At 42.7% G+C, this 27,105-nt stretch overlaps 1 protein-coding gene across 1 annotated transcript in view; it reads left to right on the forward strand.

Annotated features, from left to right (window-relative positions):
- The first annotated feature begins 6,963 nt into the window (after positions 1-6,963).
- TERT (telomerase reverse transcriptase) overlaps positions 6,964-27,105 on the forward strand; it is a 33,200-nt gene continuing 13,058 nt past the window's right edge. The window contains exons 1-9 of the mRNA XM_054381617.1: positions 6,964-7,215; positions 8,315-10,193; positions 11,455-11,650; positions 15,694-15,883; positions 19,634-19,816; positions 21,122-21,283; positions 21,912-22,007; positions 24,096-24,181; positions 25,436-25,549. Coding sequence (XP_054237592.1) covers positions 6,988-7,215; positions 8,315-10,193; positions 11,455-11,650; positions 15,694-15,883; positions 19,634-19,816; positions 21,122-21,283; positions 21,912-22,007; positions 24,096-24,181; positions 25,436-25,549 — 3,134 coding nt within the window. The 5' untranslated portion in view covers positions 6,964-6,987. The remainder of the gene's footprint in view (positions 7,216-8,314; positions 10,194-11,454; positions 11,651-15,693; positions 15,884-19,633; positions 19,817-21,121; positions 21,284-21,911; positions 22,008-24,095; positions 24,182-25,435; positions 25,550-27,105) is intronic.

Here is a 27,105-nt window from a genome sequence, read left to right on the forward strand (position 1 = left end):
TCACAGTATATCAGAGGCTGGAAGGGACCTCAAGTGATCATCAGGTCCAACCCCCCTGCCAGATCAGGATCACTTAGGGGAGTCTGCACAGGAAGGCATCCAGGTGGGTTTGGAAAGTCTCCAGAGAAGGAGACTCCACAACCCCCCTGGGCAGCCTGTTCCAGGGCTCTGTCGCCCTCACTGGAAAGAAGTTTCTCCTCCTGTTGAGCTGAAATCTTCTGTGTTCAAGTTTGAACCCATTGTTCCTTGTCTTATCACTGTGAACCACCCAAAAGAGCCTGGCCCCCTCCTCCTGACACCCACCCCTCAGATATTGATAGACATTGATCAGATCCCCTCTCAGTCTTCTCTTCTCCAGACTAAACAGCCCCAGGGCTCTCAGTCTCTCTTCATAAGGGAGTCCCCTTATGCTCAAGTCCCCTAAGCATCCTCATGGCTCTCCCCTGGATTCTCTCCAGCAGGTCTCTGTCTCTCTTGAACTGGGGAGCCCCAAACTGGACACAGGATTGCAGGTATGGTCTCAGCAGGGCAGAGTAGAGAGGTAGAAGAACTTCCCTAGCCCTGCTGGACACACCTTTCTTGATGCATCCCAGGATCCCATTGGCTCTCTTGGCCACATTGTTGTTCCATGGAGCTGTCCACCAGCACTCCAAGGTCTTTCTCTGCTTTCCAGCAGGGCAGCCCCTAACCTGTCCTGGTGCCTGTTGTTATTTCTCCCCAAATGTAGGACCTTGCACCAAATTGGCCAGAGATGCAAATAGCACCTTGTCATCAAGAGCATTGTAAAGAAAAGGGAGGCTGCATATCATAGGATGTCAGGGGTTGGAAGGGACTTTTGAAGATCATCAAGTCCAACCCCCCTGCCAGAGCAGGACCATAGAATGTAGCACAGGTCACACAGGAACACATCCAGATGAGTCTCGAAAGTCTCCAGAGAAGGAAACTCCACAACCTTTCTGGGCAGCCTCTTTCAGTGCTCTGTGACCCTCACAGGGAAGAAGTTCCTCCTCATGTTGAGGTGGAACCTCCTGTGCTAGAGTTTCTATCCATTGCCCCTTGTCCTATCACAGGGTGCAAGTGAGCAGAGCCTGTCCCCTCCCTCTTGACACTCAGCCCTCAGATATTTATAAGCATTTATTAAATCCTATCTTAGTCTTCTCCCCTGCAGACCAAAGAGCCCCAGGGCTCTCAGCCCCTCCTCAGGGCACATGCTCCAGTCCCTTCATCATCCTGGTGGTGTCTGCTGGTATCCAAGGAGAAAATTCACTCTTGCAGAACTTATTTGTGTTGTTGTTAAAACTTGTCTGAGAAGCACAGATCTTCCTACCAAGCAATATGATAATTATGGAAAGATTTCATTGTAACAGCCACCATTGTGCTTTATTTGATGAAGTATTGATGAGTTTGTTGGTTTTGCATGGAGGCAAAGCTAACCATGAACTGCAGTTGTGCATTATGAAACATTTCTGGAAAATAAAGTTATTTTAAAACCCCCTTCTTTCACCACCACCTCCCCTGTCCTACCATATCTGCCCCTTTTCCACCCCACCCACCCCATTTTCCCCCTTTTTCCCTTTTTCTCCTCTAAACCCAGAGCACCTGGGTTCTTGCAGTCTCCTCCCCCTCCAGGTGTGGCCACTTTGCTCTCCCCACGCACTCCCCTTTTTAATCAGCCCCAGGAAAGACAGCAGCCCCAAGCTGAGCCCATCTGGGCTGAGGATCCTCCTCTCCTCACTGGTGAGTACCCATGGTGCACACTTGGGGGTGGGGGGAGACAAAGGCTGGGGGGCCTGGTGGCCCCCTGGTTTAGGTAGGAAGAGGGTTGATGACTACTCCAACATCATCCATGGATGCTGGCTGGGCATCCTTACTGGGGCTGAGCTCCTCTCTGTGGTGTCTTGGCTGGTTGAGGGTCTTGTGCCTGGCTCTGGGGTGGGTGCAAAAAGGGTGGTGGTGGAGCAGGAGCTGTTTAGGTATGGTGGAGGATTGTGTAGAATGGTGTAGAGGGAGCAGGAGCTGCTTTGGAAAGATGAAGGGAGCTCTGGTGAGGGAGCAGGAGCTGCTTTGGGAAGATGAAGTGAGGTCTGGGGAGGGAGCGGGAGCTGCTCTGGGAAGGTGAAGGCAGGTCTGGGGAGGGAGCGGGAGCTGCTCTGGGAAGGTGAAGGCAGGTCTGGGGAGGGAGCGGGAGCTGCTCTGGGAAGGTGAAGGCAGGTCTGGGGAGGGAGCGGGAGCTGCTCTGGGAAGGTGGAGGGAGGTCCGGGGAGGGAGCGGGAGCTGCTCTGGGAAGGTGGAGGGAGGTCCGGGGAGGGAGCGGGAGCTGCTCTGGGAAGGTGAAGGCAGGTCTGGGGAGGGAGCGGGAGCTGCTCTGGGAAGGTGAAGGGACCTTAGAGGTCACCTATTCCAATCTCCTTGCCATGGGCAGGGACACCTCTCAACTAGAGTCAGCTGCTCAAGGCCTCATCGAACTTTCCATCATTGCTGATGTGTGCTTCACTCATGCTTTGAACTTTTCCCTGTTTCCCAAGTGCAGCTGGAGTGATGTTATTTCATCTGCATGGATTCTAGATCCCCTGCAATAGAGGCCAAACCTGAAGAATTAAGTGCTGATGAGCTCTTCTTAGAGGCAGCAACAGTGTTACTGCAGATGCTGGAGCCTGGGATTGAGAACAGGACCAACACCACAGGAGGACCAGAAGAAGGAGTTTTACAAGCCTGGCCCTTCCTGCCTGCAGCATGAAGGGAAGGTCAGGAAGCAGCACTCCTGGTGCAGATGTACAACTTGATGCAGAGAAAGAGGAGCTGTTGTGTGTTTCAGGAGGATCTTAGAATCACAGAACTGTTAGGGTTGGAAGGGGCCTCCAGGATCACCTAATTCCAATACAATTCCCTTAGTAGTGCAACACAAGAGATAATTCATGCCCTGAAGGTGGTTCACAGTGGTAGGACAAGGAACAATGGGTTCAAACTAGAACATAGAAGATTTCAGCTCAACAGGAGGAGAAACTTTCTTACAGTGAGGGTGACAGAGCACTGGAACAGACTGCCCAGGGGGGTTGTGGAGTCTCCTTCTCTGCAGACTTTCCAACCCCACCTGGATGCATTCCTGTGCAGACTCCCCTAAGTGATCCTGCTCTGGCAGGGGGGTTGGACCTGGTGATCTCTTGAGGTCCCTTCCACCCCCTGATATACTGTGATACGGTGTGAGACCAGCAAACTTGCCACTTAAGGCAACTATGATGATTAAGGAGCTGGATCATCTAACATGAGGAGATGCTGAGGCATCTGGGAATTGTTTAGCCCCAAGAAGGAAAGGCTTGGTGGGGATCATATCAAAGTGTATAAATAATTGATGTCAGCAAGATGGATCCAAATGCTTCTTAGTGGTGCCCAGTAACAGGACAAGAGGCAGTGGGCACAAATTAAAATACAGAAAATTCTACTTAAATGCAAAAAAAACTTTTTTACTCTGAAGGGAATAAAAGATTGGAGCACGTTTCACAGCAAGGTTGTGACGTTTCCATCCTTTGGTGTATTCAAAACCTGATTAGACAGGGCTGATGAATCCAGTCCATCTCCAAATCTCCAGCCCTCCTGTAAGATTTCAGTTACAGAATTGCTGAGGTTTCATGAAGGCTTCTGGTGTTACCACTCTCCCTCCTGTGGGAGTGTCATCTGTGTCAAGGGGTAAAGAAGTCTAGGAAGAAAGCAATGTTGAACAGGGAGTGATGTAGGAAGGCTTCACACTGAGTGCCATAAGGTGCCAAGGATTTCACTTAGTCATGCTGATGTCAGGAGATGAGCTGCTTTGCTCCCTAGAAGAGATTGTTTTAGAAGGAAGGTAGGTCAGACCTTAGTGAGCAATGGGATGCTGATCTTAATCCCTAGTCTGTAAGGCTTCACATGAGGAAGGGAAGCTACATGTTGGTCTGTCTCAGCAAACCTGGAACTTCTACACTTCTGTCCCTGTCACTGGAGAGAATTACTTGTTGCATGGCATCACCATTACCAGGGACAGGACACACACTTTAAAAAAACCCTTCTCCATAATGGGAGCTGTTGGATGGTTCTTCACAAAAATGAAGAGCTCTCTAATCTTTGAGAAGGACAGAACTCTGCAGAAGATTCAGTAATCCAACTAGGAAGTCTTGCTAGGAAACAGACATCTCACCAACATCCCCGGTAGAGTAGTGACTCCATCTTGCCTGGACCATTAAAGGTCCTGCATCTGTTGAATTTATGCCATGGGGCATGTCACACCTTTCTCTGTTCTTAATCTTTCATATCTACAGCCCCCTGGGCCAGGAGTGCAGCCATATCAACAGACATGTCTTGGTAGCCAGAGCCCCAAAGTCTCTTGCTGTGACTGCATTTGAGAGATCAGCAGGATGGAGCAGGAGAGCTGGCTTTGGAGAGAAGCTTGATGACCTATGCTGCCTTTGCAGCATGTTTTGAGTGATCTGTAAGGTGGCCAGGCCCTAGGACACAAGTTTCAGGAGATGGATCATGGTATGCAGTGTCTGCCCTTCCCCACTGAGTTACCCTGTTCCAGTATATCACATCATTGCTCATATAGTACTGTCCCATACATTTTATTGCTCCTCTCTGAACTGCTTCTATTCCTAGTACATTGTTTTTGAGATGCAGAGACTGGAATAGCACTCAAGGTGCATGCAAACCATGAATTTATGCAACAGCGTGGTGGCATCCTCTTTATTCCTTCCCCAACCATGCCTAACGTGATTTGCTTTTGACTGTTGCTGAGCTCAGTGCCTGTTTGGTTCATGTGCACCTTGCAATTTCACTCCTGAAGGACACTAATCAGCTCAGAACCTGTCAGTTTGTATATGAAGCTAGGACTGTGTTTCACCTCTGTGCCATGCTTAATTTCTCAGTGTTACACTGCATCTGCCAGGTTCGATCACTCAGTCTTGTAATGCCCTTCTGCAGCTTTCCAGTCTGCTTTGCTGCTTGGAACAACTTCACCCCATTAGCAAATCTTGCCACTTACTGCTTATTTACAGTGCTTCTGGGTCACTTATGAAAATTACAAAGTGCAGACTAATGTGGAACTCTGATGAGGATTTACCTCAGTTGAAAGACCTGACCATTTATCTCCACCTCTTATCTTTTTAACAATAATATATCTGTATTAGCACCTTCCATTTCAGGTTTTTGCACTTCCCCCCCTCCCCCACTTTCCCTTAAGAAAAGAAAAAAAATAAAATAAGAGAAAAGAGAAAATAAAAGAAAAAAGAAAAGAGAAAATAAATACAACATTTCCTTGCAAAGTTTTTTTTGGAAATTCAAGTAGAATATATTAACCAGGTCACTATAATTTTCATGTCTTCCCAACCCTTCACAGAACTCAAAGAGTTTTCTAACACAACACTCCCTTTACAGGAATAATGTTCACTAAGCAACTTGTATTCCTCCCAGTATCTACTAATCCCATCTTTTGTTCTTTCCACTAATTTACCTGGAATAAACATCAGTTTTAGAGACCTATAGTTCTCCAGAACTGCAATCCCTTTTACAGTCTAGCATGAAGTTTGCTACTATGAAGTCTTCAGATACCAAGAAAATTTCAAGTAAGAGGTTGCACACTACCAAAAGTGATCTGGCCTCTTCATTCATGAGTTTGATGAAAAACACAGGACTAGATGGTTATTTTTAGGATTTACTCTGTTTATATCCACCATAACCTCTTCTACAGTCGCTCTCATTGCAGATAGGTCCTGTACAGAGTGATAATCCGAAAAGGAGCTCCTTAAAAAGGAATACCCCTTGGTTTCTTTCATAGGAAACCTATCTTAACAAACTAGCAAAACTCGCTAAAAAACTTCTTCAGCACCTTCAAAGGCAGACAACAAGGTATCCGTGGGACAGCAATGTGCCCTTGTGGCCAGGAAGGCCAATGGCATCCTGGGGTGCATGAAGAAGAGTGTAGCTAGCAGGTCAAAGGAGGTTCTCCTCCCCCTTTACTCTGCCCTGGTGAGACTAATTCTGTCCATTTCTGGGCTCCCCAATTCAAGAGGGACAGGGATATACTAGAGAGTGAACGACAGATGGCTTCAAGGATAATTAAGGGATTGGAACATTTGTCTTAGGAGGGTAGGCTGAAAGACCTGGGGCTGTTTAGTCTGGGGAAGGCTGAGAGGAGATCTTATTAATGTTTACAAGTATCCAAAGAGTGGGTGTCAAGAAAAATGTGCTAGTCTCTATTCAATGGTATCCTGTGACAGGATGAGGCGCAGGGGATCCAATCTTGAGCACATGAAGTTCCACCTCAGTACGAGGAAAAACTTCTTTACTGTAAGGGTGATGGAGCACTGGAACAGGCTACCCAGAGAGGTTGTGGAGTCTCCTTCTCTGGAGACTTTCAAGACCCGTCTGGATGCATTCCTGTACAGCCTGTCCAGGAGTTTGGATTCGATGATCTCCAGAGGTCCCTTCCAACCCCTACCATTTTATGAGCTATGAAAGCTTTCCTCAACTCTTACTGACTTTAGGTCGCGCTATGCCAAGCAACCTGAGAATACACAGCACTGAAAACATGCTACAAAGCCGTCTGAAAATAACATCCTGAATGTCCGGTCAGAAGCTGTGCCACAGATTCGTGTTAGCCGGTGCTGGCTCTCTCTCACAGGCGGTCATCCGTGCTCTCGCCTAGTCCGGTCCCCCCGCCTCACCCGTTACCGTCGGAGGGATGGAGAGTGGAGATAGCCCCGGACCCCGCCCCTGTATGCTAACATTGCACCTGGGCGCAGCTCTTACTTAGAAGGAAAAAAAAAGAGAGAAGGAAAAAACAAAAACCACCACAAAAATCTCACACCACTTTTTTTTTTTTTTTTTTAATGAAAAACAAACAAAGAAATCCAAGGACCACAGCAGTTCCCTGTCGCTCGGCGGCAGAGGAGTGGAGTGGTGCGCGGCGGAGGGGAGCGCGGGGGCCCCAGCCCAGGCTGCGGCGTGCTCTGTCTCCACAACATGGCGGGTGCGGAGCCTTTCGCTGCGGTGTTGGGTGCCCTGCGCGGCTGCTACGCTGAGGTTACCCCGCTGGAGACCTTTATCCGGCAGCTGCAGGAGAGCAATGCTGGAGAGGCAGAGTTATTGCGGGGCGACGACACCTCCTGCTACCGGACCTTCGTGAGTCACTGCGTGGTATGCGTCCCCTGCGGGGCCCGCGCCATCCCCCGGCCCTTCACCTTCCAGCAGGTAGGAGACAGAGCGCACAGTGATGGACCGCTTGCACCTGGCATCGAGCGCGGAGCGGCCGCAGGAGCGGAGCCCCCGCCGAGGAGCGAGCCCTGCCGAGACCCCCGGGGCCGCAAGTGGCGGCGCGGGGCTTCAGACGTTAGTGCCAGCGGCAAGGGCAGCTGCCGGCCCTCGGCGGGGCAGCGGGGCCGGCGCTAGGCGGGTGGCAGCGTGCTTCGCGTCCTCCACGTGTGCGCGGGGCTGCTGCCGACCCCGCGGGTTTTCTGCTGGCCCTTCGGAGCTCCCTGCCCCGGCCCGCCGACACCTCCAGCCCCTTCGGCTGTCGGCCTCAGCCAGCTGGGAGGAGTGGGGGACCATCCGTGGGAGAGCAAAGTCCTGGTTCCAGCGAGGAAGTGCTTGGCACAAAAGGGCTGCGTGCTCGGGGTCCCCTGACCCTTCTTGAGTGGAATGTTGCCGGGGGGCAACTGGAGATGAAAAATGCCCCTTTCCAGCTCTTGAGAGGGTAGAGAACAGGGTGGGGAACTGCTTGCAGGTTGGTTTTTAAGCGGAAGAAACTTTCTGGAGAGGAAACGCTGCTTTTCTCTCGAAGCTGCGGCGTGTGTGACCGAAACTGCTACAGCAGGAAACAAACTTTGCAAGGTTGCTGAGCGTGTGGACTGAGTTATTTCATTGCTTTTCTGTACATAAAGGAAACGGAATCTTCAGAAAAATCAGTGTTCGTTCTTGGAGGTTAGCGTCTACCTGAGGAAGCATCGACAGGCAGACTGACCTTGAAGGCCTTGGAGTCTTGGGTGCTGAGGGAGCTGAGGGGAGTAGTGTAGGATGGTTCCTGGGCATGAAAACCAGGATCAGAACGGTAAAAGTTAAAAAGACTTCCTTAAGGATGTAGGCAGGTATTGGTGTGTGTAAACGTCTTGAAAGTCTTTGGGTATGGCATTTGTGAAGCATTAATATTACTCTGAAAGTGCTGATCTGAAGCTCATGTCTAAGGCTGTGTGACTTGCATGTCTGTGCCTTTAAAACGTATGTTGTGGTTTACGGAAGAGTTGGTGATAAAAGCTAGTTATCTTTTTTTTCTTTTTTGTCTTTCTGTCTTCAGTTATCTGGTCAGGATGAAGTCATCGCAAGAGTTATTCAGAGATTGTGTGAAAAAAGAAAGAAGAATATCCTCGCATATGGATACTCCTTACTGGATGAGAACAGTTCTCATTTCCCAATCATGCCGTTTTCACGTGTATACAGCTACCTGCCCAATACTGTAACAGAAACCATGCGTATGAGTGGCCTCTGGCAAACACTGATGAGCAGGATAGGGGATGATGTGACGATGTATTTGTTGGAACACTGTGCAATCTTTATGCTGGTTCCTCCTAGTAATTGTTACCAGGTTTGTGGGCAGCCAGTTTATGAACTTATTTCACATACTGTTAATGTAGACTCATCCCCAGTGTTTGCTAAACAAAGGTTTTCAAAGCGTAAGCGTAGTAGCTTGCTTGACTATATTAAAAAAAGACTTAGGTTTCATAGGCAGTATCTTTCAATGTCACATGGGTGGAAATGCAGACAAAGACTTGAAGCTAACGTCTCCAGCCTGAGAAATACAAAACCCAACATGTCCAGTTGCCACTATGCTGCAAAAGATGCTTCTAAAGCAGATGAACAGATCAGAATGGGTACTGAGCATCTGGAAGAACAGAGTGGCTCCAGTTCACGTTTGTCAGCTACAGCACCATCCTTAAAAAGGAAGCCTGATAGGGAACAACTTGAAATTCCAGCTAAGAGAGCGAAAGTAGAGGAGAAAGCAAGAGATGAAAGTGCTGATAGTGTCACTGCTGATGTAAAGCAAAGTAATTGCAAGAGCTATGGAGCTGGTTGTGTAGCATCACGTTCTGTATGCCCCATTAAAAAGGTGCACGTTTCTCAAAGTAAAAGTGATATGTCTGGTCCGTCCTTAGTTCACACGTCTCACAATGGGAAGAAGTGTGTGGCAGGTGAAAGATCTTTTCTGCAGGGAGTTCAGAGTAACAAATGTTCCAAGTCCAGCATTGAAAAGCAAGCAGAATCTCATAGGAAAGGAGTAGAGATGAATACACATGAATCTCATTTGGATTCTGTGCGAATCAAACCCATGGAGGGTATTTCTTCAAAGTACAGAATGCAGGAAAATCCTGTAGCTCACTTGGCAAAGAAGTCACCAAATAGGCTCTCACGTTCTGAAGTATACATTGACAGGAAGCTGATTCTGTATTCTCGCAAGGGTTTCAAAGAATGTTTTTCTAAATCGTTTTTATTGAATCGCTTGCAGCACTGTAAGGCAGGTGGAAGACTGCTTGTAGAAGCTATATTCTTAAACCAAAATGTGTTGGAGCAAAAGCACCACCAAAGTCTGCCAGATAACAAGTGGAGGAAAAAGAGGTTGCCCAAACGCTACTGGCAAATGAGATGTGTATTTCAGGCACTGCTAAGGAACCATAGAAGGTGTCCTTACTTAGTTCTCTTGAAAAAAAATTGCCCTGTCTGCATATCTGAAACCAAATCAAGAAAAACTGAGCTGCCTTGTCAGACAGGCTTGCCCGGGGAAGTAGAGGTTCGCAACAAAGCAGAACCATGTGGAAAAGAGCCTAAGTGTGTGACAAGCAGCAGTAACGCTGATGTGCCAGATAACTTACCTGTTTCTCTCACAAAATCTGCACATGGGGAGTCGCAGAGTGAGGAGCAAGACCAAGGAGAGGCGAGTGATTCAGACCTCGGGCACCTCATCAAACAGCGCAGCAACCGCTGGCACGTGTACCTGTTTGTGAGAGAGTGCCTGGAGAAGGTCATCCCCGCTGAGCTGTGGGGTTCAAATCATAACAAGTGCCGGTTCTTAAAAAATGTCAAAGTGTTCATTTCCATGGGGATGTTTGCTAAGCTTTCCTTGCAAGAGTTGACGTGGAAGATGAGAGTGAATGACTGCTTGTGGCTCCGTCTAGTCAAAGGTACTTCTTTCATTAAAGACCTAAGTGAAGGGAGTGTCAGGTGACTGGTGTTCGTGTTTAAGGTGAGAAGGGGGGAGGATAGTGAATGTGGGCTCAGAGTTGTTGCATGATAACCTTAGCCCAGAGGGCAAACCTAGTAGTGTCTGTTACTAGTGATGGAAGTATGCTTAAGCCTATCTTCCTTCCAGAACTTCAGTGTTCATGATTTTTATTCATGCTTTCTGTGTGATGATATTTTCACAAACATGAATTTAGAACCAGCCTTTCAACAACACTTTTCCCTTTCACCCCTACCTTCCAAATTACAGTAACTGAAAGATCATGAAGTATGACCTAAGCATGTAATGAACAATTGCAGTCTCTTGGGTACCATAAGTTTTCAGAAGGAGCTTAAGGTAAATTAAGACACTTGTGTTCCTCTGCTATTGGGGTGAATTTTCATCCCACAGTGTTGGGTTTTGTCCATCTACACATCAATCCTGTGAGAGAGACATCAGTATGGAACCCTTACAGTGCAATACAGGGATTGCCTGTCATCTGTCATCTTTCTAGACCCCTTCTCTAGGAACAGGAGACACTTACTGATCACTTCTTAAGGATGGGTAGTTGGTGGTGCAGAGGTTGGGAGCGGTTGTGGTCCTTGGCTTGGAAGCTGTCCTGAGAACACCAGCTCATTGCTCCAAATCCTATTTGAATCCTTTCTATTCAGTCCTCTTTTTAGACGATATTTGCTTCCCTGAAGAAGTCTTTCTTCAAACACTGTCCTAATACTTAAATCTAGACTGACATGGTAGTTCAGTGGTTGATTGCTGTAGGGTCTAATTGTCATTTTCCTGTTCATCTGTTCTCCCATTTATACAGTATGGATTGCACCTTCTTAACTGCTATGTTTGCAGTATTTATTCTTACCTGGTAATGTTCTTAGATCCTGCAGTAGTGTGGGCTAAGATGTTATTCCTTTTTAGAAGGTGTAATAGGGTGCTATAATTACTACAGGTTATTTATAATGGAGGAGGAAGATGAAAGTCTGATGTTCGAGAACTGATGTCAAAAATAGTAGAGGTTATACTTCCATCAGGAGCTGTGAATTCTAACAAATATGTTGATTCTTTTATTCTGAAACTGTGACTCAAACCTATGGTTTCCATTTACCTCAAGCTAGGAAAAGAGGGTTACGTGTGGGCTTTTCTGTTTGCTCTGCTTCTTTACCAATACAAAGAGCTGATATTTACTATAACTACCTTTGAATTGTTTATTGAAGGTGATCACTTTGTTCCTGCCTCTGAACATCGTCTCCGTGAAGAAATTTTGGCTAAATTCCTGTACTGGCTGATGCGTACCTATGTCGTTGAGTTGCTCAGATCATTTTTCTATGTCACTGAGTCCATGTCCCAGAAAAACAACCTTCACTACTACCGAAAGCGTATCTGGGGCAAGTTACAGAACATCGGAATTAGGTAACATTAGAAAACTACTCAGACATTAAATGGAATATGTGGGACGTCTTTATACTTTGTAGTCTAAAGTTACAATTCTGTTTTCATGTATTGCCCATTTATTGGCTTAATTTTCCAAAAGAAATATTTTGTGTTGAGAAAACTGATTGAAATCTCAGATTCTGTACAGTGGGAGAAAAGAAACCATTGCAATAATAAAAAATTGATTTTGTTTTAACTAATTTTTTTTATACCTTTTAACAACGAGTAAAGTGTAGTGATAGAGTCCCAGAGTAACCTTGGGAAAGTTAATTTTAAAAATACTGATTTTGCTTCAGATTCTTTAATTTAAAAAACAATCCTCTGCTGAAATTATGTAATATTCTAGTCATGAATTCAGACAGCAGCCTTGTGTGTTTGTGGAGTTTTTTGAAGGTTGAGGGATTTAAAAGCTGCAGCATCTCTTGTAGTGCAGATGTGGAATTCCATACTGCTTTTTGTATCTTAAAAATACAGGTGTGTTTTTAAGTTAGGACATTATTTTAGTGAACAAAGTTTAAGTGAGAAAATAGAAAAGATTTGAAGGCAATTTTAATGAGTAGTACTATTGTGCATGTATCTCCAGAGTTCGTGGTTTTCATTTAGATTGTTGGTGTCTGAGAGAGCTTTGAAACTGCAAAATGAGCATACTTGATGTTTCAGTGGTTGTTCTGTATGGTTTATCTTTTGCTTTCACAGTGGTCTCTTGGTCTGCAATGTTATATGTGTAGTTTTTCCCCTCCTTTTCTGCCACTCCCTGTGGCACATCTCCATTGCAGCATTCTGCATATGTGTTTGCTCCTCATTAAGCTCCTATCTTGTTTGAAATTGTGGCACACATGCAATTTAAATAGTAGCAGAATACCATTTTCAGCCCCACATATTCTGTTTGCCTTCAAACTAACAACCTTGTGTTGCAGTTAGTATTTTATGTAGTTTTAACATACTTCAGAGGGTGCATAAAGGATCCTCAAGTACTAATTTTATATCTTGAATATAATGCAATCTATATCTATATTAGGTATAGATTTGTATCTATGTTAGATTCAAGATGGGTGATTAAAAGAAAACAATCTTTTTAAAAATTGTTTTAGCCCTTTCATCCCTATTCCCAGTTTCCTAGAGAAACCCAAATTGCTCTGAACTTAAAAGACTCTAATCTGAGCTGATCCTGGTTTTGTAGACCCACAGAACAGTAGGAAGAGACCTTTGAGATCATCAAGTCCAACTGCTTGTCTAGAGCTCGTGATCCCATGACTACTGCTAACCCATGTCCCTAAGTACCACATCCACACATCTTTTAATTACCTCCAGGGAAGGTGACTCTACCACCTCTCTGGGCAGCCTGTTCCAACGCTGGATAACCCTTTCTGTGAAGAAATTTTCCTAATATCCAACCTGAACGTCCCCTGGCACAACTTGAGGCAGTTTCCCCTTGCCTGGACATTCCCCACATATTCCCCCAGGATTCAGGAAGGCTTTCTGATCTTTGGCTTGGGAATTCTCTGAATTGCAGATGACTGGAAGCTGTGGAAGCATCTCAAGGAAGTAGTGCCACAAGCTTGCCAAGGGTGTGCTGTAAGGACAGAGTGCTGGCTGCAGGGTGTGTAGCCAGGTAGACTTTTAGTCTAATCCAAGCAGCTGCAATGAGGCTAGGGCTTTCAGCACTGTGTTTTCAAGGTGTGCAATGTAATGTGAGATCTATTAATCCAGTTTACTATATGCATGCAGGTGGCCTATTTTACACACAGAAAAATAGGGGTTTAGAGATACTGGGAAACAGCCGTTGAGGCTTATCTTGGCCATTTTGAGGCTCTTAAGGTATTGCCTTCTCTTATCCAGCTAGTATTTTCAGACATATTGAACTGCTTCCGTCTTCCCTGGAGGAAGCTATCAGCTGTTCTGTGGCTGCCCTGGCTCTTCCTCCTCCTTGGCTGGAGCTGTTCATGGTCATTGCTCTGAGCTGGCTCACAGGAAGGCATTCACAGCCAAATACGGCCACTGATGCCTTTCTAGTCCTTTTCCATCCTCTGTTAGGAGGCTGTACTAGGTGTACCTGGACTTTACTCACTGCATTGCTGCTGTGGAGTAAATTCCCATCCTAAAGGACTGTCTGTCTTCTTGCTGTGCAGAATTCCACTCAAGGGTACAGACCATGGTTCTGAGAGGGAGCCTGAATCTTTGTTTATCTTGCTGTATGGGTAGAGGTGAGATTGTGCTGGTCATTGCACACAGACAACTTTTAATTTTTGAAGCTGTACCAAGCTTCATACTCTAAATTAAAACTAGCACTTCAATAAGAAAGTGTTTCGTGATACAGTTGCTTCAAGTTACATGGCCTACAGAATGTCAAGTTGTGTTTTAAAAGTGATGTCCTCGATGCTGTGGTGTCAGCAGCACCCTCCCTGTCCCTGCCCCATGCAGTGGCTGCTGAGGATTGAAAATGCTGCAGGAGTTCTGAACCTTTGCCATCAGATCTGCCAATAATTGGCCTTTTCCTTCACTTTCAAAGGAAATCATATATTTTTATACAATGGTTGTGGTTCAGATTTGTTTTCCTCCAGTCTTCAGGGTCAGCTGTAAAGGGATGGAGATTGATCATTCAGTTCTTAGTTTTGCCTTGATGTCTACCTAATACTATTGTACATGTTGAAGTTCTATGGGTTCGGGAAAGAACTTAAGTCATAATACACAACAGTGATCTCCAGCTGTGCCAAAGGCATCTTCTGGCCTTTCTGCTTTACTTTGGGAAGCATCTGTACCAGGAATTTAATTCTAAATGTAAATTCCTCAAAGTACTCGTTCAGTAATAGCTTTAACTTGTAGGCCCTGGATGCCTCTGTACCTTTTAGGTGTCATGCACTGTTACCACTCAGATCCTGACAGCCCCAGCAACTGGATCATTAGCTTGTGAGTTGTGTGGCATACAGAAGTGTTTGTGTACCTCTCTTACCTGCATGCTTGGCTTCTCAGATGTCTCCTAGAGCATGCTTACCAGGCTTCCACCATCTGCCCCACTGCCTTGCTAAACCAGGCTGCTGGTGAGATGTTAAAAATACGTATGCAGGTTTAGATTCCTGTCCCTTCATTTCTGGGGATTTGAATTGACTTCACTTCCCAGGGGAGTATCCTAACCACTAGGCTGTAGGGCTTTTTGGAATGGCTCATCCTGTCCTTCTGAACAATACAAGCAGTGCAGGAGACTGATGATCTTTTATGTTGCACCTAGGGTACTTTAGCAGTACATCTTAAGTAAAAGCAATGATTCCACCAACTTTTCCTGCTTCATTGCATAAGCAAGTATTGATTTAAACTAAGCTACACTGAGTTGTAAATCCTGAGAGGGAAGCACATTTCCTGTTAAGAAGAACTCACGGAGCTCAGAACCTGTGACTTGGGAGCCCTCTGTTTTTCATTATTTTCTGCTGTTCATTTTATCTCATCATATCACTTCTTTGGAATTGTGTTACTGGATGCTTAAAAGTCCTTAAGCTGTATGTGTAACTAGTATCTCAGTTCACTGCAACTTTTAATAACTAGCAGGTCCCCTAAATGTTGGAAGTAGAACAGCCTTTTGCAGTGTGTATTTCCTTCCCTGGATCTTTCTTGATGTGGTTTGCAGAATTCAGCTTTGTTAACGTTTTTTCAAATTTCTGAAAACATGAGAAATACCCAACTTCCCGTTTTCTTGCATAGAAAAAATATCTTGCATTGTTCAAACGTACTCAGGTTTTCATGTAAGCTTCATTAAACAATTAATTACATTTTCATCATGTCTTAAGCTATCTTTAAATCATATTTATTTGCTTCAAGCAGAAATGTGTTCTCACTTACTGTTTTATTACATTGTCATTAAGATACCATGACATTGTTCTGAAGTTCAGATTTCCATGTTGCTTCCTGCAGAGGCTATCATTGGTATTTATTTCCTTAGAAAAATACTTGGCTTCGCTTATTAGGAGCAGATTAAATGTTTTAACTCTGCCTTTCCTTTTGCTTACACCAAATGTCTGTTTGTGTTGCAGAAGCCATATTGCCAAAGTACCTCTGCGTGCCTTGTCTTTGGAGGAGGTCAAAGCTATCCGTCAAAAAAAATGCATTCCTGTGGTGTCAAAGCTCCGCTTCATCCCCAAAACACAAGGGTTAAGACCCATAATAAAAGTGAGCAGTGTTATTGAACCACAAGCACTCAGCAAGGAGAGCAGAGAAAAGAAGGTTTTTATTTTCTTTATTATTTTGTGTGGGTGTGATTTGGGCAGCTAATGAAGTGAGGGAGGTTTTTATCTTAGATAAAACTAGTTTTAACATGATGAACTGGAACATTCGAATTAGAATGACTGGCTGGGTCTGCCTGTTCCAGCTTAGCCTTCTACCTCTAGTTGTGATGGTTTTAGGCTTAATTACCATTAGCCTCCAGTTCCAGAATCACGTACTTCTGTTTGCAAGCCTGTTTTAAGGTAATGAGTCTAACAGAATGCCTATCAAGTAATCATGTCTTCTTTCTTCTCTCTTTCCATTCATTTTCCTCAGGTTTGCTAATGGCATCCAGTGGTAGTTAGGCATTGGCCATCAATGGGAGTAGAAGGATGGAAATCTCAAAAAAAAATACTCAGTGTTCTGAGCTGACATCTCATATTTGTTTGGCACTCCAGAGGGTGAGGGGTGGATATGTCCAGCCTGTTGGTATTTAGCTGAATACAGATTGTGCCTGTTGACTGGCTAGGTGGCTGTGGTGGCAGGTCAGCCCTGGGGACCACACAGCAGTGAACTGGGTGCGTTGCAGAGGAAGATCTAAGAAGGGTGAGGAAGCTGGATCAGGCATAGTAGGGGAATAGGAAGGAAGCTGGGAATTGTTGTAGTGTGGGAATAGAGACAGAACACACAGAGCACAGAATAATGTGGCCAGTTAACTGCAAGACACTGTGGGGAATCCAGTTTCACTGTCTTGAATTGATGTATTAATTGTTTTTCCTTAAGGCTGAGTCTCATGTAGTGCAAAGGGTACCTCCAAGGGGTGAGAGGTCAATGGCTTCTTAGTACAGACTGCTCAGTATGTGATCCCAGACCATATTTACAAGGCATCAGCTAAAAGCTGTCATGAAGTGTTACTTTTTTCATAGTCTTTCTATGATAATCAGGGTGCCAGATTGGAGAGTGTGCTCATGGTTAATGTGGAAATAGCTGCAGCACTTCAAAGGAGCTGTTGCTCCTGTAACAGATCTGGCATAAACTGAAGAACATCAAGGTTTAGAGTCAACCATGGCAGCTGGTCACTTGCTTTAGGCTCACCTGTCTGTCCTGGAGCTGAGAAGAAATATCTGTATATACTGAAAAGTGGGAGCAATAAACTCCTGTTGGAGAGCGTGACAAATAACACACAAAGGCCTACAGAGTTTAGACAGACCTCATCTGTGTAATCACAAAGCACAGCTAATGATTTTCATAAATCCATGAAAGAGAAGGTGGTAGTAGTGTTGCCTCTTTCTCAGTAGACTGAGACAGAGAAGAGTGTCTAGTGCAAAATTATTATAAATGTAGGGCTTCCAACCTTATGGAAGTGATGTTATCTTCCCCCCTTCCCTGAAAACTTGCATGGCCACTCTGTTTATGTGATGGCCTTTTATCCTGCACTCTGTTCAAGTTTTACATCTTGTACCATACCCAGCATGTCTCTGCTCTCTACTTTCCTCCTAGCATTGTAGGGGGTAGAGGGATTGTAGAAGGAAGATAATCTTCTAGTTCTTTCTGTCTGACAATGTTGAAGGTTTCGGAATTTGGAAGCCAGTTTGGAATTGTAGGGGTGGTCTTGGACAGCTTCTGTAGCTCAATGTTGAAATGTATCCAGATGAATTGCTAGAGGTAATCTCTCAAATATCCAACAAAACAACTTCTGTTTCTTGGGCAACTTGATGCAGAATACTTGGTGGAATGAATCCAATTCTGTGAATTTATCCTCAAATCTGTGTAGATTTTGCTTTCTTTCAGAGGTTTTATATATATTTGCTTTACGTTTCCCTTTCTTTTTCTTTTAAACCAATATTTATTTTTATTTTTAATTGGAAGGTCAAAGTGCTGGGAGGCATCAAGTTTCTGAAAGATCTGATTTGTCCGAGAGCTTATGGTCCTCTACTGCATTCTGCAGGGATTTCAGCAGATCTTTAGGTTTTGCAAATATATTAACTCCATAGATTAGACATGGTCTGGGGAATTAAGAGACTCAAGGGAGTTCCTTCTAACGTGAAAATGAGGAGCTACTGACTATTGCAGCTCCAGGTCTCTCAGGTCTAGTTCAGCTGGGTTTGAAATGAGTCTCAATTTCTTTTTTTATTGACTCGCCTGCTAACACCTATCAGCTTTGCAAAAAGATGAAGGTGTGCTTTTTGTGAAAAAATACACTCATTAAGAAGGAACGAAGGAATTTTGCTAGTGATGATTACTTTGATCTTGCTGCTTCTGTTTACTTTTGAGCCACATCTCTACCCTTTTGACTGTGTTTCTTAGGAACTTGGCCTATAACAGAAAAGACACCACTGCAGTAATTCAGGAAAGCATCTTCATTTTCAGAAATCATCATTTTATAAACTGGTCAAAAACCTTTTGCAAGATCAGCCAATGAATGAATGTAATTACTTACCATATGTAAAACAGTGAAGTTGGATCAAGCCATTTTGGAAGCAGTGGCAATAGAACACTAAACATTTTTGGTGTGCTTTAGTTTTGTCAGCTTTTCACTGAAACCTTTATTTTTTTTCAGTGCAAAAATAAATGCCCTGGAATTCTTCCATAATAGGAGTGTCAGTGGGTCTGTATTGTGATAACAATACTACCATTGAGAGTAAGAATCCTTTTATGTTCTACATTTCCAAGGATTTCTCTTAACTGATCCATAAGTGTGCTACACATGCAGTTTGTTTATTTTCTTTGGTAGTATGGCTTGCCCTTTCAATATTCTTTTGTTTCATGTCTCTCAATACTTTTTTCCTTAAGGTGTTTACAGAGCTTAGTAGCCTGCACAATGTCACTGTCTCTCTGGTGTGCTTTACTATTCCCCAAACTGAGAGCAAAACCTTTTGCTGATGTACTGGCATAAAGTATCTCCAGAGGCTAAATTGATGATGCAGCCAGAGTTAGTCTAAAGTCCTATGGCTCACGTTCTTTTTGTGGTAATCTCCATCAGAGACAATGAATAATATTTCACAATATCACAGTAGATCAGGGGTTGGAAGATCAAGTGATCATCAGGTCCAACCCCCCTGCCAGAGCAGGATCATTTAGGGTAGACCACACAGGAATGCATCCAGGTGGGTTTGGAAAGTCTCCAGAGAAGGAGACTCCACAACCCCCCTGGACAGCCTGTTCCAGTGCTCTGTCACCCTCACTGGAAAGAACTTTCTCCTCCTGAGGAGGTGAAATATTCTATGTTCAAATTTGAACCCATTGCTCCTTATCTTATCACTGTGAACCACCCAAAAAGAGCCTGGCCCCCTCCACTTGACACCCACCCCTCAGATATTGATAGACATTGATCAGATCCCCTCTCAGTCTTCTCTTCTCCAGACTAAACAGCCCCAGGGCTCTCAGTCTCTCTTCACAGGGGAGATGCTCAAGTCCCCTAAGCATCCTTGTGTTACCTTCTAATTGGTGGCAGTTTTATTTGCTGGAATCCATTTATTTGTCTCCTTAAGTATTCTAACTTGATTTCCAGGAGTCAAGTACAGAAAAATAAATAAAAAAAGCCCAAAAAACCCAAACCAAACCAAACAAACCCCAAAACCCAACTATTTTTTTCCATAGGATTTAAATGTACCAAAAAAATAACAAACCCCAAAACATATTTCTGAAGCTGTCTTACCACTTCTAAGTTGCTATTGCAGCTCTATTCCGGCTTTCTGAAAACTGCAGTTGAGCAAAATAATTCAGTAAACATAAGACATGTTTCAAGGTGGTTCTTTTTGTCTTTTTTAGATGCATCACTACAATACTCAACTGAAAAATCTGTTTAGTGTGTTGAATTATGAACGGACTATAAACACCAGCTTCATCGGCTCTTCAGCCTTTGGGAAGGATGATATCTACAGGACATGGAAGAAGTTTGTTACAAAGGTTCATGAATCAGATGGGGAAACCCCTCATTTCTACTTTGTGAAGGTGTGTCTTTTTAATTACATGTTCAAACTACTCAAAGTCAGCATGTGCAGATACACTTTTAGAGCTGTAAAACTGTGGGCTAACGGTATGGTTATTTTTTTTTTCTTCAAAACAAAATTTTGTGTGTACCTAACAGACTCTAGTTGGTTTTTTTGGGGGATGTGGGGTTGGTTGTGTTTCTGAGGGGGACTGTCCCTGTACTAGCACTTCCTTTGCTTGGATATTTTTCTGTCCCTCTTTCTCTCCATGTAGCAGCTCCTGCTTTTTCATGTGCACTGAATTTTTTTGCACTTAAATTTACTTGGGTATGAAAACAGGACATAGGTATAAATTCAGATATGCTTTTTATTTTCCCAGAGGAATACCAGGAAAAGCTTGCTATGCACACTTTGGATAAATTCAACACCTTTTTAAAATATATCTCTTTTATCCTCAGTAATTTCTGCTGAAAATAAACATTTGAACTCTAGTATCTCTCCAACAAAGTTTTTCTCCAACTTGGAAAAAAAAAAGTAATGCTTTTCATATTCCACTATTTGAGGGAGCTTCTTCTTAACACTGGATTTTCAGTTATGTCTAGCAGGAAACACTTCTGTTTGAGCTTGATTCATAGCTTTGAACCAGGGCAATTTATACACATGTATGTAAATGATACACTTTCATATATATATATATTATAGTGGGGCTTGTCTCCTGTGCCCTCTCATGTGTCAGTTGTCATCCTGTCCTGAAATTAGTTTCAGTGATTGTCTCGTTGTCTTTCAGTCCAAAGAATGATGTCAGTTATGTAGTTCTGCTAAGATTGTTGCTACTTCAGAAAGTTTTGAATTTTGACTGTGATGAGTAAAAACAGAGATAAGACTGCACTCTGATGTTTAGGAAAGGTAAACCACCTGGGTTCTCTGCTTTGCAAAAGGCTAAAGTGTCACCTCCAGGATCTCCTGGAGAGGAAGGGTTTTTAAAACCCTTTAAACATTTGAAAATACAAGCAATGAACTTTAGTTGAATGATCGAAGGTTTAATGTTAGTTTCAAGTTTGCATATGGGATCACATTCTATTAATAGTAGAATTATGCTTTTCCCTTGAAAGAGAAAATTCACTGAGCAAGGAGAGATTTTGCAGGTAAGCAGTGAGGTTTTTATTTTGTCACAAATTTGGTATGAAAGGTGCAGCAATTTCAGTCCAGTGTGCTTTTTTGCCTTGAGACTTGATTAAATACTACAATGATACTTTTTTTTTTTTTTTCATATTGCCACAGTGTTTTCACTAATACTGATGAATAGAAGGTATTTATTCTATTTCAGACTGATGTGTCCAGGGCTTATGATACCATTCCTCACAAAAAACTTGTGGAAGTGATTTCACAGATCTTAAAACCTGAGAAGAGAACTGTCTACTGCATACGGCGCTACGCAGTGATTATGATAACCACAAGTGGAAAAGCCAGGAAGTTCTATAAGAGACATGTATGGCTTGCTGATTTCTATTTGTTGTTGTAGACCTATTTTAGTCCAAGGAATATTTTTGTTTATAGCTATCCTTTTGTAACAGTTTGAAATAGGCAATTACTTCACAAACCCTTTTAAAGTGTTGGATGTTTTCCAGAGGAGAGGTTTTTACTCTATACTTTTTACACTTTTTTACTTAATGTTAGTAAGAATAAAGATAAATGTATTGTGGAAATAGAAATATGTGAAGGAGATTTTAACAGTAGCAGAGTTGCTGGATTAAAATAATGCAATAAGGCTCTCCCTTCGACCTTCACTGACTAGGACTAGGGGGAATGGAATAAAGCTGGAAGTGGGGAGATTCAGGCTGGACGTGAGGAAGAAGTTCTTCCCCATGAGAGTGATGAGAGCCTGGAATGGGTTGTCCAGGGAGGTGGTTGAGGCCCCATCCCTGGAGGTGTTTGCAGCCAGGCTGGATGAGGCTCTGGCCAGCCTGCTGTAGTGTGAGGTGTCCCTGGCCATGGCAGGGGGGTTGGAACTAGATGATCCTTGTGGTCCCTTCCAACTCTGACTGATTCTATGATTCTAAGTCTGGTGCTAAATTTTCTGGTGCTTTGTTATTTATTTCTTTATGCTCCACATACAGGTTTCTACTTTCATGGATTTTTTGCCAGACATGGAGCAGTTTTTGTCTCATCTTCAGGAGAATGACTCATTGCAAGATGCAATAGTTGTTGAACAGGTAAGTGTTGGGAGGCTTCTTCTCAACTGAAAAGCAAGCTGTAGAACTGGTGTAAGATTGGGATTTTGAATTAAATGTACAGATTATGTGGTGATACCCCTACTCTTCTAGTTACCCAGCACCTTCCATGGAAGGATTTTCCTCATCTCTGCTTTGATGTTTATAAGAGGCTCTCAATGTTCAGTGGATGGAGTGCACCAGGAAAGAAATATGACAAAATGTACTTCTAGGCTTTTCACAGATTTTCTCACTGTTGTCCCAAACTTTCATTTTAAGCAGTGTTTTGTTTTTCCCTTCCCCATTCCACTATTTCTTGCAACAGTTCTCAAGGGAGAAATTAACTATCTAATAACAAAGGACTTCCAACACTTGCTGTCTCTAAAACTTAAGGAAGTAAGAATGAGCTAAATGTATTTTAAGCTAAGCAACTAAGGAAATAGATGTGATATTGTGAATAGCAAACTGCATGGAATGGAGACATTTCTGGTGTGTTTGGGTGGGCAGGGTTTCTGTCTGTTTTGTGATTTTGTTTTGTTTTGGTTGGTTTGTGTTTGGGGTTGGTTTTTTTGTTGTTGTTGTTGTGTTTTTTCCCCTTTTTTTAAAGAAAAGGCTAATTTTAATGATTAGCCTCCCAGGGTTGGTTAGAAGGAACTCTTTAGAAGAGTTAAAATGCAACACAAACCACGATCCTGTCTCCTGTTTTTTATTTAAACAAATTTCTCACTGTCAATGAATTCAATTACAATTAAACAATACATATATTTTAAATTTACTCCAACAGACTCTGTTACAAGAGGGAAACGTCCTTCTGTTGTTCTGATTGTTGTACTGCAAAGAATTGTACTCATTCCAAATATTTGTTCTCAGTCCCTGTGCAAGGAGCATAACAGAGAAAGGTGTAGGAGCAGGTGGTGTGCTCAGTCAGTTTCTTAATGCATTTTATTACTTGGCATCATGGTGTTCCATGATAGCCAGCTACAAGGTTCCTGAGCATCAGATGACCAGACAGATAGTTTCTCACAGGCTGCATTCTTAACTTGATGGTGGAAATATTCGACAGAGTAATTCATGCTTCTAATATGTAAGTAAAGTGGTCTTGTGTATCTGTGAACATAGGAGTAGAATATGCAGTGGGGGTGGTGCACAATTCCAGAATCCTACAAAGTGCAGAAAGCCTAGTGAGTACATGGATGAAAATGAAATCACTCTGGAGCTCTGATGGTTCTTTGTGTAGGTTTTATTTTGTTCTTTTTTTCTAGTGGACATCTAGTGTAGGTAATTGCTAGATACTAGTATCTATATGAACAGCAGCATTCTATTTATAAAACTATTTTTATACTTGAAAACAATTTCTGTGGTATGTTCGTCATTGCTTTAAGAAAATACATTCTGAGGAAAGTATCATGTCAGGCTGAATGACTGAAAGATGTTAGCCTTTCAGTACAAATAACCATAACCTCTATCAAAAGCTAGGTACATTTGTCTGAAACCTGATCTATGTAAAGAGGAGGTAATTTTGCTTTAGTTCTTATGAAGTCATTGTTAAAGGGATTTAAACTACTCTACGTTTATGACACAGTTTTTAACACAAAAAGCTTTATAACTGTTGGGTGGACAATGATGCATGAAGTTGTTGGTAATATGTGGCAAAGAAAGTGATCTGAAGCAGAACTGACAAGTGAGGGTATCTGTACTTCAGGTAGCATAAAGAACATGACAGAGAAATTGTCTTGCAGGATAAAAATGTGGCCAGAAGAGTGAGATGTCATACGTTTTAATAATCCAAAAATAAGGCTATTTTCCCCATGTAACACCAATTATAACTGCCTTTGTCCTAAAGTAAAACAAACCAAACAAAACCCACCACCACCATTCACCTGTTTGATGTGAGCAGCCTTTTACTGTGTATATTCAGATCTTGGGATTAGGTGTCTGGTTTCTTTTCTTACTTTAGGGGGTTTGAACTATTACAGTCGTAACTTTTCTAAAGGTCTCTATGTATCTTTTTAAGTTTACACTGTATTTTTACTTTCTAAATCACTGTATTTTAGTTTCTAAAGTGCAGATATTGTTTTGTTCTGTTTCTAGAGCTTAACTTTTAATGAAACAAGTTCCACCCTGTTTGAATTTTTTCTTCAAATGTTGCATAACATTATTCTGAAGATTAAGAGGAGGTAAAAAATGAGATAATTTTTCTTTGTATGTCGTGTTTGCTATTTTGTTTGTTTGGGTTTTTTTTTTTGTTAAGCAGGACATTTAACTGGCTGAAGGGTTTTTTGATAGCTGTCATTTAAAGACTTTTATTTCTTGTTAACATGAAATCTTTATTAGCTTAAGCTCCATAGAGGCATGAAGAATTTGGAATCACATTTATATTGAACAGCATTTCTCTTTCCTACCTGGATGATGTCAGCTGTACACAGAATGCATTACTCTGTAAACATGTAACCTTCATTTAAAACTGCAAATGTAATTCAAGAGAAAAATACTTTTAAATCTTGGAATCCGTAGTAGTGAGCAAAAAGCAAGGTAACATCCAAGCAATCAGGAAAAGCCTGGTTAGTCATTTCCCTGTAGTGCAAAATTAAACCTCTTCTGCATGGCTTTGCCCTTTGGCATGCAACAATAAGAATAAGGTGATAACAATTGGCATTAAAATTATTGGCAACTCCAAATTAGGTGTCAGATGTTACAGAGGGTAGTGATGCAGATTTCTGCTTGTGTTGCTACAGATACTGATCTGGCATTTTATATTTTGCCTCTAGGTAGCAAATATGTACCTTGTCTAGAAAGCAAATACCAATGCAAGCATGGTAGTGGTTTTGCAAATTCAAGTGAGGTATGTTAGAATGAATAGCTTCTTGCTCTTGTAAAAATAATAGCATCAAGCAAAAAAAAAGAACCAACACCCCAAAAAAATCCCCAAATCCAAGAAAATAGTTTTCCTTGGCCAGATCATGCTGTCCAAGTATAAACAAAGAATATTTAACACCTCAATAGTAATTAAAAATATAGCTTGAAACATTTGTCCAGTGCACTTCATTTCATGTACAAGAACACTTGTTTCCGAGCCATACAAGATGTAACACAAAGAATTACAAAACTTAAATGAAGGATGGCACTGCAGCTGAAGGAAGAAGGAGGCATTGCAGTTTCTTTCATTCAGTGAGAATTGTCTGCTAGAGTTTGTTATAAGAAAGGAATACGTGTTTACTGTTTTTTCCACTTGTTAAACTTCTGGACTCATGTTTAGATTCTGAGAGGAAAGGACAAACAAACTTCAGTGAGGCTAACCAGCAAGCATGTTTCATATTGAAACACATATGCTACACCTGAAAAGAAAAATCCAAGGGTTTAATGGCCCTTGCAGTCTTTTTATTCTGTGTTTTGATTTTTAAATGTCTTCATTTTTTTTAAATCTTTCTTAGGTACTACTTGCAGTGCTGTGGAATTCCACAGGGATCCATTTTGTCAACCTTGCTTTGCAACTTATGCTATGGAGACATGGAAAACAAATTGCTCCCTGGAATACAGCAGGATGGGTAGGGATGCTTTGTCCTGTGCTGTGCTACAGCAATGCTTCATGTACAGTGTATGTGTTAGGCATTTTTCTCTGCAGTTTAATTCTGAATTTCAAGGATTTCAAAGCCTTCATTGGGAGTGTGGTGCACACAACCATCTCTGTAACTTCAGTGTCATGTGTGTCAGTGTGGGGAAATTTCCCTGTTTGCCAATAGACTGGGGAGACAAGTGCTGGAAAGAAGTATTCCTAGATCCATTACTGTTCTTACAAGTAGCACAGTATTTGGGGATCTTGCAAAGAGTCTGGCAAGCTCTTCATCTATAAGAAATCTGTGATTCTCCCACACTCATTGCCACACCATCCGTGATCTTTTGTCCTCAGACAAGATGGGATGTTTATTACAGGCTTTCTGATACTCTAGGCTTCTGCTTGAGGACTTCACAATCCACCATCTTAACATTAACAGCTTTACTGCAGATTTTTTTACAAGGCATGTTGGTTCTTGTTTGGAGCTCTGCAGGACTCTTGATACATCTTCTTTCTTCCCTTCTCATGCTTGCTTCTTAGGAGCTCAACAGAAAGCTAGCCTGATAAAAGCTCTTCCTCTTTAATAACTGTAGAAACTTTGGGATCTCTTTTATCTCCATATGAGCTGATACCCAGTTGAATCCCAGGTTAGGGTTTTTAGGCATAAGCTGAACTTTGAAGCTTGTTTGTGTTCACACATCTCCCTCCATTGCTGTGAATTCTGTCCTGAGAAAGAAAAAAGAAGCTAAGAAGTGAGTAGTAGCCCAGGTAAGTGCATCTTTCCTGGTGTCCCTCACTGGGTCTTGGAAAATCTCAGAATGTTAAACATTTCCCTACACAAGTACTGGAGTTCTCACAGGCTTTAGGATGCTGTGATGTTACGAATCTAAATAGCTGTCCCTGGCTTTCAAAGGATGCTGCCTGCACGTGCTGAAATTACAAAACTGCTTCAGAAGAATGCACTCTTTAGTGGAGCTGCTGTTTGTATAAAGGGCAGATTTTAGAATGTTGCTTAGGTGTCTCCTGAATTATTTAGATGGTTTCATTTGGCCTTTAAGTCAAAAAAATAACCTGGTTATTGACTTAGCTAGGCAAAGGTTCAGCTGATCTTACCATAGTGATGGCAGTACTCTTGCTTTGAGGAGGAGGCTGGACAGCATCATCTCCAGAGCTTCCTCTTCTTATGACCTGCTAGGCAAGATTTATCAGAAGAGTGTGGGCATGGGGGCCTGGATTCTTTTGAAGAAGAAAATTCCAGCCTTTACAGTGGTAGCCAATAGTCCGGTTACATTCAAATAATAGCTTCACAAACAAGTGATTACATGGTAAACTAAGATACAGAGTTAGCACACATGAAGAATTTGGTATCTCCCTGTGTACCTGCTATTACACCTCCTTTCCTTGTCATGTTGGACTAAGATACTGCAAATTTGCCCTTGAAAAAGTCTGAAGCCCTGCAGCCAGGAAGCTGCTGTGAAATAGCTTGTGTGCTCTAAATTCCTGTCATGTTTCATGTAGCCAGCCCCTTTATTTTCTTATTTTTATTTT

This window comes from Indicator indicator, chromosome 6 (assembly GCF_027791375.1).
Source record: "Indicator indicator isolate 239-I01 chromosome 6, UM_Iind_1.1, whole genome shotgun sequence".
Taxonomy (NCBI): domain Eukaryota; kingdom Metazoa; phylum Chordata; class Aves; order Piciformes; family Indicatoridae; genus Indicator; species Indicator indicator.